Source organism: Elephantulus edwardii, unplaced genomic scaffold (genome assembly GCF_000299155.1).
Source record: "Elephantulus edwardii isolate Elephantulus edwardi_28Jun2011 unplaced genomic scaffold, EleEdw1.0 scaffold00271, whole genome shotgun sequence".
NCBI lineage: Eukaryota > Metazoa > Chordata > Mammalia > Macroscelidea > Macroscelididae > Elephantulus > Elephantulus edwardii.
In genome coordinates, this window is record NW_006400021.1 from 2,164,393 (window position 1) to 2,180,340 (window position 15,948).

At 38.2% G+C, this 15,948-nt stretch overlaps 1 protein-coding gene across 1 annotated transcript in view; it reads right to left on the reverse strand.

Moving 5' to 3' along the window:
- Positions 1-15,560, reverse strand: part of LOC102843772 (survival of motor neuron protein-like) — a 36,890-nt gene extending 21,330 nt beyond the window's left edge. Inside the window, exons 1-3 of the mRNA XM_006900035.1 lie at positions 15,489-15,560; positions 7,096-7,167; positions 1,637-1,756 (exon numbers count right to left, since the gene is read on the reverse strand). Of these exons, the coding sequence (XP_006900097.1) occupies positions 1,637-1,756; positions 7,096-7,167; positions 15,489-15,560 (264 nt within the window). The remainder of the gene's footprint in view (positions 1-1,636; positions 1,757-7,095; positions 7,168-15,488) is intronic.
- Positions 15,561-15,948: the final 388 nt, after the last annotated feature.

Genomic DNA, 15,948 nt, shown 5'->3' on the forward strand with positions numbered 1-15,948 from the left:
AAATTAAAAAAAAAAAAAGAAAATAAAATTGACCAATGAGATCCTATAATATTCTATCTCTAACAACAACAACTATATTAATTAGCAGGAATGAGTTCTCAGAGCTCTTAATTCCTTACTGCAAAAAGTTTTATGATTTTTGAAGAAGGAAAAAAGATATAGCAGCCTTCAGTTTAAAAAGTAGACTACTGTCAATTCAGTTTAAGGCCCTCAAGGTATCTTTCCCAAACAGTACTGCCTGTCTCTTTTTCCAATCACAAATTAAACACTACCCTCAATTTACTATTTGCCACACCCACCTAATCTTTTATACATGTATTACTGACAGGCATATTCCTAAACAATAGGAAGCTTAATAGAAGTTTAAGAATTAAAAACAACTATATTATTTCCCTCCAGCAACAAAAGCAAAATTCAACAGAGCAGCAATCAAATGCTGGCAAGGTTGTGGAACCCTTATCAGAAACCTTACCACTGCTGGCACGAGTATAAAATGGTTCAACCACTGTGGAAAGCGGCTTGATGCTTTCTCAGAAAGTTGGAAATAGAAATACCATTTGACCCAACAATTCCACTACTGGGAATATACCCTACAGAAACCAGAGCGGCCACTCAAACAGATGTATGCACAGCTATGTTTATTGCTGCATTATTCACAACAGCAAAGAGATAGAAACAACCCAAGTACTCATCAACAAACAAATGGATAGAAAAACTATGGTATATTAACACAATGAAATACTTTGAAGTGTTGAAAAAGAATTTATTTGTAAAACATTAAGCAACATGATTGACCCTGGAGGACATTATGCAAAGTGAAATATCTTAGTCACAAAAGGACAAATACTGCATAACACCACTGTTATAAAGCAGGACTGACATGGGTTGGGAGGAAACTAGGAAAAGAGTGGATAGATAATGATCAGTGCATTGGAACAGATGAAGGAAAGAACTGTCTAAAAGGAATATATGCTTATGCACTGTATGTATAACAACAGTCCAGAATAAGAGATGCATTACAAAGTAGACTGGGGAAGAGAAAAAGAGGGAGAGGGAGGAACTGGTGCAACAATAAACGAATTTTTTTTAAAAAGTGAATGAGGGGAGGGGCAATCTCCTCCTGTATCAGTCAGATCTGATTTGACGGTACACAAAAAAATAATACAATTAAAAAAAAAATAAGTGAATGAGGGAAAAAAAGAGGAAGGGAGGGAGAAAAATGTGCAACAAATGGATGAAAATCCAACTTTTCTGTAAACATCTTTTAAATTTTTTTATTGTATTCAATTAATTAAGTTTTGTGTGTGTACCATCAAATCAGATCTGAATGGTACAAGAAGAGATTGTCCCTCCTTCTCCAGCAGAGAATCTGGTGGATTTGAACTGAGTACCTCCGGGATTGCAGTGCAGCTTCTTGCCACTAGGCCACCAGAGCTCCCTCGTAAAAGTTTGTTAAAATCACAATTAAGAAAAACAGGAGTTTGAGAATTACATGTCAGTGGAAAACGCTGTACTTATAACAATTATATGTCAACGAAAAACACTGAACTGACTTAAGAATATTTAACACTATTTAATAAGCACAGTAGCAAAGAAATACATGGAATTAAATTAAATCTCAATGTTTTAAAATAACCTGCTTCAATGGAGTGGTGGTATTCTTTTTTTGGTTCTTTTTCTTCTTAGTAGGTTTTCTTTTAGATGTACTTTTTGGTTTGTCTGAAGCTTCACAAATGTCACCATTCTTCAGAGCATGCTATTAAAATACGTATAGAAACATACATGTTAAAGAGCGATGCATTTAAAACAAAAGCACAACATAACTTGGTTAAAGCTGATCTCATGGTCCCATTACTACAAAATGCTATTTCTTCTTCTCACAGTAATGCTTGTGAAGGTATCATGCAATTGATCAAGCCTAAAAACATTTTAAATTTTTAATGAGGACTCCTCACTTTGCAAACTTTGTGTTGCTTTAGACCTTATTGATCAACATAGTAACTTTCTTAAAATTCATGACACCTTGGATGACATAACAATTCTTTTATTACTTCTCTGATCAAGTATTAAGCATTGACAGAAAGGACTACCAACCTTCCTTACTTGCCCATGGACATCAATTCTTATTACAACAACTATGATCTCTATGCAAATTGACTCCCAAATTACTATCCAGCTTAGACTTTTCTCTTTAGTTTGATATAAGATTTCCAATCACCAACTTCATATTATTACATGTACCTCAAACTCAACAGGGATACAACTAAATTTTCTTTGCTCTAAATCAGGATCCCCACCTCATTCTGACTACTTCCCCCAATCACCAGCTCAACCTCTAAAATGAGCATTCTACCTGTCATAATGATAATCCAGTCCTTCAAGAACCAGTGGCTACCTAACTGGTATCAGTGCCTGGTGTTTCCTGAGCTCAGTCTATATTTTACAGAATTTTCTTGATAACCGTCATTTTTCCACTTCTAGACCAAGGAGACATTGGAAAGTATATTAATGAAAAATCTAGAATTCTGCTACGAGGACATGTATGTATAAAATTTACCTCATGATAGAAGAGTAACTAGAGGACAGAACCAAATTCTATGCTTAGTACTTTAGCTACTCAATGAAGCCCGAATTATAATGGTCCACACATGCTGCTTCAGTAAGACTAAATTCCTCAGGCAATGGCAAAGGTTATACTCGATAAATATCTTATTTCAACCAAAGAACCAAACTACACGTCCTAAAAAAAACCCATATTCCTTGCACACCCATGTTTACTGTGGCTCTGTTCACAATAGCAAGGAGTCGGAAATAACCTTAGTGCTCATCAACAAACCAATGGATAGAGAAGCTTTGGTATATTCATACAATGGAATACTAAATTGCATTAAAAAACAAGGAACTCATGAAATATTATACAAAATAGGTGACCTTGAATGACATTATGCGGAGTGAAATATCTCAGTCACAAAAGGACAAATATGGCATAGTGCCACTATTGTAAAGAGGGACTGCCATCAGGGCTGGGAGAAACTTAGAGGGGATAAATTATGTATACTGCATTGAAAAAGATAAGGGAGAGAACTGTCTAGGAGGAATAGATGCCTAGGTATTACTGTCATGACAAGAGTCCAGAATGAAAGCTACATAGTGGAGTGGACTGCGGGTTGGGGAGACTGTATAACAATGAAAGAATTTGTTTTTTTTTAACTTTTCAAAGAGAAAAGCTAACTGCGGGAGAGGGGTGTGCAGGGAAGAAAGTGTGCAACAATGAATGGAAATCCAAAAATCTCTGAAAACTATCATTAAAATAAAATTTTCTAAAAAAAAATCACCTACTCCTACCATCAAAAACCCTTCACTTGATAGCCAACTCCTTGGGTATAGAAAAGATTAATTTACTGTACTGAAAGCATCGTCAGACACCACCAAGTTAGCTCCAACTCACAGTAACTCTCTGTACCGCAGACTGAAAGCTTGCCTGATCCTGTGCAATCCTTGAACTCTCTACTGTGCTCCAAGCCACTGTCGCAATCATTACAATCATCCACCTCACTAAAGGTCTTCCTCTCCTTCACTGATACTTAAGTTTTCCAAATATGAAGACCTTTTCCAGGGGCTGACTCATCCTGATAATATGCCCAAAGTAATTAAGACAAAGTCAAACTAATTACACCTCTAGCTGCACTTCACTTCCGGTATTGACTTGTCCAGTCTTTAGGCAGCTGTTGGAAAATTCCACTCTTCCCAATACCACACTTTCAAAGGCATCAATTCTTCTTTGGTCTTCTTTATGCACTGTCCAACTTTCACAGGCAGATGAAGCTACTGAAAATACCACAACTCGTGTATCCTTATTATTTAGCACTTTGAAGAGATTCTTGAAAACAGATTTTTTCCAATGCAGTATGTCTTAGGAATTCTTGACTGCTATTTCCATGGATGTTGATTATAAATCCAAGTAAAAGAAAATTGTTGACAACTTCAATCTTTTCTCCATCTTCCATAATGCTGCCTACTGGTCCATTGTGAGAATTTTCATTTTCTTAATATGGACGTGTAATTCATATTGAAGATTACAGTCTTTAATCTTCTTGAATAAGTCCTTCAAGTCCTCTTCACATTTGCAAGCAACGTTTTATCTGCACAATTCTGAGTCTTCATCCAATCATGATGCTGTATTCCTCTTCACCTAGTCCAGCTTCTTGGATTATTAGTTTAGCATACAGATTGAATATGTGAGGTGAAATAACTCACTTTCCTGATTTTAAACCATCCAGTATTCCCTTGCTCTGTTAGAAGGACTACTTCTTAGTCTAAGTACAGATTTTACATGAGCTCTATTGTTCTGTGCTGTCGAGTTGCTTGAGACTCACAGTGACCCTGTATACAACAGCCCTATACCCCGCTCTATCTTGTGCCAAACTTATTGTCTCCGACACACCTACCCCCATTACCCCAGTCACTAAATCAATCCATCTCATTGAGGCTCTTCTTCTCCTTTGCTGTCCCTCCACTCTCCCAAGCATGACATCCCTCTCCAAGGACTGGTCCCTCCTTGCAACATGTCCAAAGTATTTCAGAAGAAGCTTCAGAATCCTTGCCTCCAAGGAGCAGCTTGGTTTCACCCTCTCTAGGACAAACCTGTTTGTTCTCTAAGCCGTCCATGAGCTCCATTAAGTGTTCTAAAATTTCCATTCTTTGAGAAAAACTGGATATATTACGTATACTGCATTGAAACGGATGAGGGAGAGAACAATTTAAAAGCAATATATTATAGAGTATTATGATGATCATAAAAGTCCGGAATGAAGGTTGAAGAGTGGCATATACTTGGGGTGAGAGTGGAGGGTGTAGGTGGATTATACACCTATGAAGGAATTTTTCTTTTACTTTTCAAAGAGAAGAGCGAAAGGGGGCGGGGGAGAAAAGTGCAACAATGAATGAATCAAAATCCAAAATCTGTAAATGTTCATTAAAATTAATAATAAAAACAGAAACAAAAAGAAAAAAAAGAATGTTGACAAGAGATTTTTCAGACATGTAAAACCTGACTGATGCTCAGGAAAAATAGTTAGAGAATATTATAAATACTCTGCTAAAATTCACAGGGAAGTGGAAATATGCTTAATGACCTCTAAAAGTAAACATCTCCACTTAGAACACGGGCAACTAGAAAATAAACCATTTGTGAAGTTAAAAAAAATTCCATTCTTCGTCATATTAGCAATACTTTCTTATGATTCGCATTGGCTTTGCATACACAATAGGCCACAAGTAAACATCTTTCTGATATTTTCTGATTTCAGGTAAAATCTACCTGACATCACCAATGATATTCTTTTTTCCAAAGCCTGTTCTGAGCCCAGACTGAATTTCTGGGAAGTCCTTGTGGATGTACTGCTTCAGCTATTTTAAAATTAACTTCAGCAACATTTCATTTGCATGTGATATTAATGACATTGCTTCTTAGTGTCTGTATTTTGGTAGGTCACTTTACCCCAAATACCTTCAGTACCAATGGTTCCTGATTATATGCTACTTCCTAAAATGGCTCAGTAAAAACCAATTTTTTTTGGTACAGTGTATTCCTTCAATCTTCTTTTCACACGTTCTGTATCCTTTATATTCAGTTCATAAAATCCTTCAGTATTGCAATCCAAGTCTTGCATTCTTTTCCTAATTCTTTCAGCTTGAGAAAATCCAAGCATAGTCTTCCCTTTTTGCTTTCTAACTTCAACTATCTGCATATTTCATATACTACTTTGTTTTGTCATCTTGGGCTGTCCTTTGAAATCTTCTCTTCAGGTCTTATTTGATCACTACTTCTTTTCTCTTTTGTCAATATTCTAGATCATATTTCAGAGTCCCTTGTGACATTCATTTTGGTCTTTATTTCCTTCCTGTCTTAACAACCTTTTGATTTCTTTGTGTATAATTTCCTTGATGTCATTCCATGCTTGTCTGGTTTTTGGTCATTAGTGTTCAATGTATCAAATGTATCCTAAATTGTAAATGAAGTAGGATATACTCAAAGTCATATTTTTGTTCTCTTGTACCAGTTTTCATTTTCTTCAGCTTCAACCTGAACTTATATAGGAGCAATTGATGGTCTAGTCCAAAGTTAGCTCCTGCTCTTGTTCTCGGTGATGAATTTAGCATCTCTAACCTTTCTTCACTGGATGTAATTCCATTTGGTTCCTTAATATCTCATCAGATAAGGTCTATGTATAGTTTCTGTTTATTTTAAAAAAGGTATTTTCCAGAAATTAAGTTGTTCATTGTATAAACAAAATTCCATCATGAGATTTTTGGCCTCATAAAGTATTAAGGACCCATAATGATTCTTGCTTTTTCTTTTTTGGAACCGACTAAAGTTGATTCTTCAGCAGGTTTTCAGAGACAGTTATTGCAAGGAAGAAGACTGTCCATCCTTCTCCCGTGAAGCAGCGGGTAGATTCAAATTGAGTGCCTTTGGATTTGTCACTATCCTGTTACTAAGTCATCAGAACTCCCTATACTCCTATGTAAATAAGTAAATGTTCTAAGTCCCTAAATACCATATATACTTATAAAAATGCCCCAGAATTAGTTATTAATTCTATACTGCCATAATTTGTTATTATTTCTGTGATTATGAGTTAAATGTTTACAATTTGTAACCCACACTGTCTCCTTTCTCATGTTAATGTGAATTGAAGGACGTCTTCTATAGTTTGATAAAAGGTAAAAATATTAAAAGCAATAAATGTTTAAAATAATATTTTGCTTCTTGATAGTACAAAAGGTTGGTGGTTTGAGTCCATCCAGAGGTGCCACAGAAAAGAAGTCTGGTGATCTTCTGAAAAATCAACCACTGAAAATCTTACAGAGACAGTTCTACTCAGTCAAACCAGAGAAGACATAAGTTGAAACAGCAAGTGGATGTTTAGGTAGAAAGACAACATATAAGTAGGTTATTGAGTGATAGCTTCTAAAGGAAGGTATCAAAATCAAAACCAAGTAACATGCATTTTTAACACTTTACTGTGTTAGCAATTAATTTTTCCCAAATGAATACTGTGAAGAAACAAAGAATAAGTGACTATTTCATACCTTAAATGAAGCCACAGCTTTATCATAAGCTTTAATCAATGCTGTATCATCCCAGATGTCAGAATCATCACTCTAGGAGGAAGAAAGAATAAACAATTTTTATGTTTGGATGAATGTAATTTAAAAAAAAAAAATGTATGTTCAATAGTACCAGGAGAAAAATATCAAAAAAAAAAAAAAAAAAAAAATAGTACCAGGAGACATCTTAGTCACAGCACTACCAAATTATATTAAAAATGAGTATTTGAAAACCTAAACAAACTCCAAGAACCTTATTGGCAAATGAAGTATGTCAGAAGTGAATGCACTACTATTCAATGACCATCCACTGATCATATAAGGGTGTAACTCATGTTTCAATCTTTCCTAAGATCAGACAAAAGGTTTAACTTGGCAAAGTGAGAAACAGCTGGCTATCAGAAAGACTTCATACACATTAAGGGAATGCTATTTTATTCACAGACCAAAAAGTTCAAAGAATAACTTTTCTCAAGTTATAATATAATCACAAGTACCATGTGATTATATTATTCAAATAAAAATTCTCAAACTGTTTAAGGACATAACCTGTTAACAGTGACTAATAAGTTTTACTTTAAACAGTAGTGGCATTAAATAATCTAGGGAAGGCATCAAAATCATTATTTCTATTTAAATTTAATTCCATTTGAAAAGAAGTTTTCAAATCACAGAGAGGTATATAAACCAGGCTGCCTGCAACCTCAAAGTTTTTGGTCTAATGAAGAGGCCAAGGTAATTCTCATTTAAAACAGAGATAACATAAAACAAATGCAAATATTAAAATGCAAGTTACAAACAATAAAGGTTTTAATTAACAGGAAAAATTAATTATAGTGCATAATGATGGAACAGATTGACTTAGAAAATAAAAATTAAAAGGGCTTAAAAAGATAAAAAATAAACAGTATTTACAAGGAAGGGTATGAACCAAAAAAATTGTCATTGTTGTTAGGTGCTGTTGAGTCAAGCATCCTTATGAACAGAAGATCTTAAATCTGTTCTATCCTGCACCCTTCTCACACTTCCTGATATACAACAGCTTATTGCTGTATTCACAGTATCAATCCACCTGACTGAGGGTCTTCTTCTCTTTTACCGACTCTCCACTCTTCCCAACATCATGTCTCTCTCCAAAGAATAGCACCTCCTAGCAACACATACAAAGTATGTGAGGTAAAACTTCATCATTCCTGCCTTCAAGAAGTACTCTGGCTGAACTATCTTCAAAACATATCTGTTCATTCTCTTGGTCATCCATGGGATGTTCAGTGCTCTTCTCCAATAGGAAGGCTCAAATGCATCAATTCTTTTCCTGTAATCCTTAGTCATTGTCCAGCTCTCAGATGCATAGCTAGTAATCAGAAAGATTATGGCACCTTAGTCATCAAACTGACATCACTAATCCTCAATAGTTTGGAGAAGTTCCTAAATACAGATTTTTTTTTTCCCATTGCAATGCATCTCATTTCCTGACTGCTTGTACCTAGGGTGTTAATTTTGGATCCAAGCAGGATGGAGCTGTTGACAGTTTCAATCTCCTCTCAATTCATCATGATGCTGCCTATCAGTCCACTGGTAAGAATCTTCATTTTCCTGACACTGAGACGCAATCCATACAGAAGGCTATATTCCTTTATCTTCTGCAGCAAGTGCTTCAAGCCCTCCTCACTTTCAGCAAGCAAGATTGTGTCATCTGCATAATTCAGGTTAGTGCTGAGTCTCCCTCTAATCTTGATGCTACACTCTTCCTCATAGAATCCAGCTTCTCGGATAATTTGCTCAGCATACAGACTGAATGAGTATGGAGAGAGAATACAACCCTGATGCACTCCCTTTCCAATTCCAAACCATGCAGTGCTCTCCTGCTCCATTTGCACACAGCTTCCTGATCCGGGTATAGGTTCCACATGAGCACAACCAAGTGCTCAGGGATTCCCATTCTTCTCAATGTCAGCCACAACTTGTCATTATCCATACAGTCAAAGGCCTTTTCATAGTTAATCAAGGACAAATAGACATTGTTCTAGTATTCTGCCCTTTCAGCCAGGATCCATCTGATAGCAAAAATTTAGGAAGGAAAAAGACACCTGAGAGATTAGACAATTAGACCAATCAGACTCTAGCTCATGTTATGAGGTAGTTGTAGATGAATCTGGATAATGCTGGCAATAGGATATGCTACATGATTTGCAAACAAGTTTCTGTAAAACTCATCTTTTAAAGTGTCAGATCAGCTTTTGTCATCCTCTTTTTCATCTTCATGATACGTATTTTAATGTAAAACTCTTTTTTTTTTTTTTTTTTTTAATGTAAAACTCTTAATCTTGTACAATGATATAAAGCAGTTCCTCACCAAGAGGTAAAATGACTTATTCAAGATTACAAATAAATGTGGGAAGGAGATATTTTTGGAAACTTGGTGAAGAAAAAATTACAAATTAAGGTTGTGAATAGGAATCCAGTTGTTGTATAGCGCAGAGTTAGAAACAACCCAAAGCTGACCCTCTGGAGGGTTTTCAGAGGCAGTTAAACATACAGGAGGAGACTGCCCATCCTTCTGTCACAGAGCAGCTTGTGGCCTCGAACAATGTGCAATTCAGGATTGCAGCACAGCTTCCTGCCACTAGGCTACCAGAGCTCCCTGAATAAGAACCCTAGAACACGTAATGGTTCTCACCCAAAATCTATTCATACCAAGAAGCAGCTGTTCAAATAGAACAAAGGAATACTGCATGGTTTAAAATTATGAAAGTGTATGTAAGGGTTCTATCCTTTCTCCATACATATTCTATGTGCATGCTGAGAAAAGAGTCCAAGAAGCTGGACTATATGAAGAAGAAAGTGACATTAGGCTTGGAGGAAGATTCATCAACAATCTGCATTATGTTAATGATTCAACCTGGTTTGCAGAAAGTGAAGGCGATCTAAAACACATGCTGCAGAGATCAAAAGACTACATACAGCCTTCAATACAGATTACACTTTTCCATCAAGAAACAAAACTCCTCACCACTAAAGCAATAGGCAGTGATAGAGAAAAGACTGAAGTTGTTAATAATTTCATTTTACTCGGATTTAAAGTAAATACCCAAGGTAGCAGCAGTCAAGAAATCAAAACATATGTTGCACTGGGGAAATGTGCTGTCAAGGACATCACCAGAGTTCTAAAGAGAAAGGTTATCAGTGTAAAGACTAAAGTGTGCTGTTTGAATCCACCAGATGCTCTGCTGGAGAAGGAGGAACAATCCCCTCCTGTACCAGTCAGATCCAATTTGATGGTACACACACACACACACATACACACACAAAAATAATGAAAGGGGAAAAAGTTGTTTAAAAAAAAGACTAAAGTGTGCCTGATCCATGTCATGGTCTTTTTCCTTTACTTCTTATGCTTCCGAAAGGTGGACAATGAATAATGATCGATGTCTCTGAATTGTGCTGTTGGAGAAGAGTACTGAATATGCCATGGGCTGCCAAAAGAACAAACAAATCTATCTTGAAGGAAGTACAACCAGGGTCTCCTTAGAAGCAGTAATGTGGGAACTTCACCTCACATACTTTGGATATACTTTCAGTCAGGGCCATTCTTGGAAAAAGGCATCATGTTAAAAAAGGTGGGAGGGAGGGAGGAGGGGATGGGCATGGAGAAAAGTGCAACAATAAATGACTGGAAACCCTAGGCTCTGTAAACTTACATTAAAATTAATTTTTTAAAAATGTCAAAAAAAAAAAGGTAAAAGGTCAGAGAAAGAGGAAGATCTTCAACAAGACAAACTGGCACAGTTAAGTATAACGGGCATGGGCCTATCACATTGTAAAGACAGGTCAGGATAGGGCAAAGTTCAGATCTGTTGTTCACAGGGTCACTATGAGTTATAGCTGACTTGATGGTACCTTAAAGAAACAATCACAAAAATCACAAGCCATATTAATATTTAGCAACTGCACTCCTCCACTATGTGGTTGTTATATACCATCAAGTCAGAAATTACCCATAGCTGGTTCTCTGGCCAGTTTTCAGAAGCAGTGAATCGAACAGGAGGAGACTACCCATCCTTCTCCCTCAGAGCAGCTGGTGGATTTGAACTGCCTGCCTCTAGGACTGCAGTGCCGTTTCTTGCCACTAGGCCACCAGAACTTCTCAAGATACACAGTACTCAACACAAATTCCTCATTATCTCAGCTGTTACAGATAAATAAGGAAAACAAGCCATCTAAAAATGAGCAAAACCCAGGGGAGCTCTGGTGGCCTAGTGGCACGAAGCTGCATTTATAATCCCAGAGGTATGCAGTTCGAATCCACGAGATGCTATGCTGGAGGAGGAGGGGCAACACCTCCTGTATAAGTCAGATCTGATTTGGTACACACAAAAAATAGTAAGAAATTTTTTTTAAAATGAGCTAAAAGCATTTATAGTTGCTAAAACTTCTCAACCTCTCAAAAAATTTCTCAAATACTAAAGAAAACTACAACACAACAGTCAACGTATATTGTTACTGTTAAGTGCCGTTGAGTTGAACATGACTCATGACAACCCTGTGAACAAAAAACCTGAACCCTGTTTTGTAGCTGTCGTCATTTCTCTAAGTTCATAGAATTTCCAGAGGCATGTTGTTTAGGAAGTGGGTTCCACTCCTGTGTCCAAGCCTGTCTTAATCTGGGAGCTTCACCAAACACTGTCCACAATGGGTAATCATTGTGGCACTTGACACACCACTAGCACAGTGTTCAGCATCACAGCAATCTGAAGCTACCTCAGTACAGCGAATTGACAAGACCAGTGGCTTTATCACTTAGAAGAATGTTAGTCCAGACACAATTAACTCCAGGCCCAAGGGCCCACCCTATTTCTAAATATCAAGGTCCTGTTGACTTTAAACAACAGGCTTCCAGCCCACTGGTCATTGTTAGCTAAATCCAACAAATTCAGTCAGCTCACACACAATTGTGAAGGAGCATCTGTAATATGAAAGCAAACAAAATGTTTAAACTGGGGGGGGGGCAGATTTTAAATTGAGGACAAAATAGCTAAAAGGAGAAAATTTGAATCAAGAGTTAAAAATCAGGGAAGAATAGACTAGAAACAATGTGACATAAGAAAGGCTGGTGAGAGAGAGGAAAATTGCCTTATTATCTTATAAAAAAAACAAGAAGGTGGAATTCAAGTAAAATTATTTAAACTAAAATAACAAAAGGTTTTTGTAACAAAAGATTAGGTACTTGTGAGCTGAGTATGAGTCACAGCAATCCTCTGAACAACAGACCTGAACCCTGTCCTATCCTGTGCCATTATAATCTATGACATACTTGAACTCACCGCTATAGTCACTATATCAGTCCACCTCCTGGAGGGTGGGGAGGTGAGATTAAAGACACCATAAAAAAGTTTTTTGAACAACAGAACGTACAAGAAGAGCAATATATGCCTGGCAAAATAACAACAGAAATTTAAAAACAAAGTAAAAAATACATGAAGCACTAGGAAGTCCTAAAAGGTTGGCAGTTGGAAACACCTGAAGGTGCCTTAGCATAAAGGCTTGCAGATTCAGTTCTGAAAATTCAACCACTAGAAAATTCAGCCCTGTGGAGCACAGGTCTACTCTGACACACCTGAAGTCTCCATGAATCACAAGGTACAAATCCAGTCACATAAAAAAATGCATGAACTAAACTTTTCTATCAGGTGAATTCTTTTCAAACTGGTTGCAACTCTGAAGAGATACATATTTGAAAGAAGGGCTAAAAGGAGAGTAGAAGAAAAAAGGAAAAGACTGTCTTTTCAAAACTCGAACAAGTTGTACGGCTTCTGAGGCAGGGTAAAATTGGTGCCCATCAGAGCCCACTTTCAAGACCTGAAGTATGCTCACTCATAGCAATCACCTGGATGCAAAGGAGTGGACTTGGGAGAAACAAAACAGTAGAGAAACGGGTTGAGCATGGAGTGGTTCCTTCAGTGATGTCCACTTTAGATGCACAGATGTGTGGACGAGCATTGACGGGTGTTGTCTTGAAGAGCAGGGAGTCATGAGCACCCCTGGCTTGTTGACTTGGCCCCATGTGGCGGCTATGGATGCGTGAGGAGACTAACAGGTCTGGAATGCAAGGACAAATGCAGATTTGTCCATTGCAGCTGATGCCCATTTGGTCCTAGCCACAGATGGCTGGGGTAAATTGACCAGAACCCAAACAGATAGTAAAAAGAGGATTCATGCTGTGACCTAGCAGTCAATTGCTACAACCTGATGGCTTGCTCTGGACTGGACTTTGGCTTGTGGATGCAGATGCTCAAAGTTGCCAAGTTGAACAGCAAAAGGGACATGCTTGTTCCCTCAGAATACTAGTTTGATCGGGACAGGCAAAACAGAAATGGAGGGTATCAGGGAATGAAGCATGAAGTAGCTGGCTTACATGTTTTCACTAAAATATTCATTATTAGTTGACTGTGAAGATGATTGTAAGGGGGGAACCCCTCACAATTTACATGAATGAAATATAATGTAAACGAAACTAAGTTTTTTAAAAAAGTGACACCTAAAACAAAGCAACTCAGAACTGAAACTACCTTTTAAAGCCCATTATCTTCACTATAATAAACCATGTTGAGAAAAATTAGGGAGCTCGCATGGCCTGGTGGCAAGCTGCGCTTCAATCCCGAAGACACACAGTTCAAGGCCACCAGCTGCTCATGGGAGAAGGAGGGGCAATCTCCTCCTCCCATGTGAACTGCCTCTGAAACCCATCAGAGGGTAAGCTATGGGTCTTTTCCAACTCTATAATACACTACAACAACAACATGGAAATATTAGGGAGTTGTTACATAAAACAACTGATACTAACTTTATTAAAGAAAACAACAGACTGGGAAAAAAATTATCTTTATTTGCCGATGACTATACCTAAACAGCAAAAAGACTCAGTAAGTTAATGAACTCAATACTCTTAAAATTTACAACCATTACTCTCAAGTGAAAGGAACTCTGTTGGCACAAGCCACAGGATATTTGCGATGCTAACCCAAAAGCCACATCTCTTTGACTGTATGAATCCACCAGTGGCCCCAAGAAAGATGAGCAATGTCCTCCCATGCCAAGTTACAGCCTCAGAAACCTAATGGAGAGTAAGCTATGAGTCAGTTCCAATTTGAGAAGCTTTCAAGTGAATCCCTGCGGCATAGAGGCTAATGCTTGGCTACTTCAACCCCAAGGTTCTAAATCACTAGCCACTCAGGAGAAAAATGCGGCACAGTACTTCTATAAAGATTATGGCCTTGGAAACCATAAGAAGCAGTCCTACTTTATTCTACTATGTTGCTATGAGTCGGAATCAATTCAATAGCAAAAAGTTTGGATCACAGGTAGACTTTACATTTCTTTAGTCTAACATCTATACATTTTTGTCTGGGAGTATTTCTGGTTAATCAATCCTCACACCTTCTCCCACATCTCTGCTCCTGATAAGAAAACAGCCAAAATCAAAACAGAACTTTCATAACCTCTCATATATACTGCCATCTATGCACATCTAACTGCCGTCAAATAAGCTATCAGTATTGAAACAATAGGCAAGTCCACCCCCCTTACATACTCTTCGACATCACTCCAAAAATTCTCTCTTCCTTCTCCTTTACCAACAATTTTCTGCTCTTCCTCTATCATCCTAACAAATGTATTTTTATCATCTTATAAATAACTTAAAATATTGTCTTTTCCAACTCTCTCTCTCTACTAACCATTCCTCAACGGCATTTTGTGAACTTATTTACCGAAAAATTCCTAGCTAAAATTTGTTTCAAACGTTGTCTTGAACTGTCACTCCAATCAGATTTCACCCTAAGCATTCTGTGGCCAAGATCGAACTCCTTATCTTCACGCTCTTCTGACTGTAGTCTTTCTCGGCTCAGTAAAAGATAACCTCATCTTTTCAAGATAACCATGGCGCTCCTGCTCTCTCAAATCGCCATAAAACATTAATCTGAACAACCTGCTGCCTCTGACTTCAGAATGCAAGATCCAAACACTTTACACTAAATCCGACGCTTATTAGATTGCAGATCCAGATTTGGGGCACTTCAACAGCCTCCTGCACAGCTCCCCTCGTCCACTCTTCCTAATGAGATAAAGGTGGAATAAACAAGGTTTCGTCAAACTACAGTAGGGCCTCGGCATAAAGCCGTAAGGAAACCTTCAGCAGATGAAGTTTGCAGGAGGAAGAGAGGGAAAGGCTTTAGCAACACGCGGACGCCAGCCCCGCACGGTGCAGGCATGTCCAGGCCGTGCTACGCAGCCAGAGAAGAAAGCGCAGAGCCTGGACGAAGAATTCCGAGCGCGCAATGGTGGCAGGAGGGAGGCAGAGGCGGCCGGGACCTCACCTGGCCTGTGCCACGCCGGAACAGCACAGAATCCTCCCGCTCCAGCCGGCCTCCGCCACCTCCCATTGCCATGGCGAGCACAGCGCAGCTTCGGCGGTGTGAGGTTCCGGCCCTGCTGAGTGACGATTTCCGGCGCCCGTGGCCTCTGGGGCCGGAACAGAATGGTGGCGTGCAGGGTGACCGGGATCTTCTGTGCCTGTGAACTGCAACTCGCGGAGTTGGACGCTTTGTGTTTTCTTCTACAGATACTTTTCCATATTGAGTTTCACTTTTTTCTTAGAACTATTCGACTAAAACCGTATTCATTGTAAATAATTCGATAAAAGGGGTAAGCCAAAATCTAAACCCATTGCTATGGAATTGTATCCAAATTCTAGCAATCCTGTACAGGTGGTTATTGTTATGTGCCGTCGGGTCGCCTGCGACTTATACCGACCATATGTACAACAGCCCTAAACTC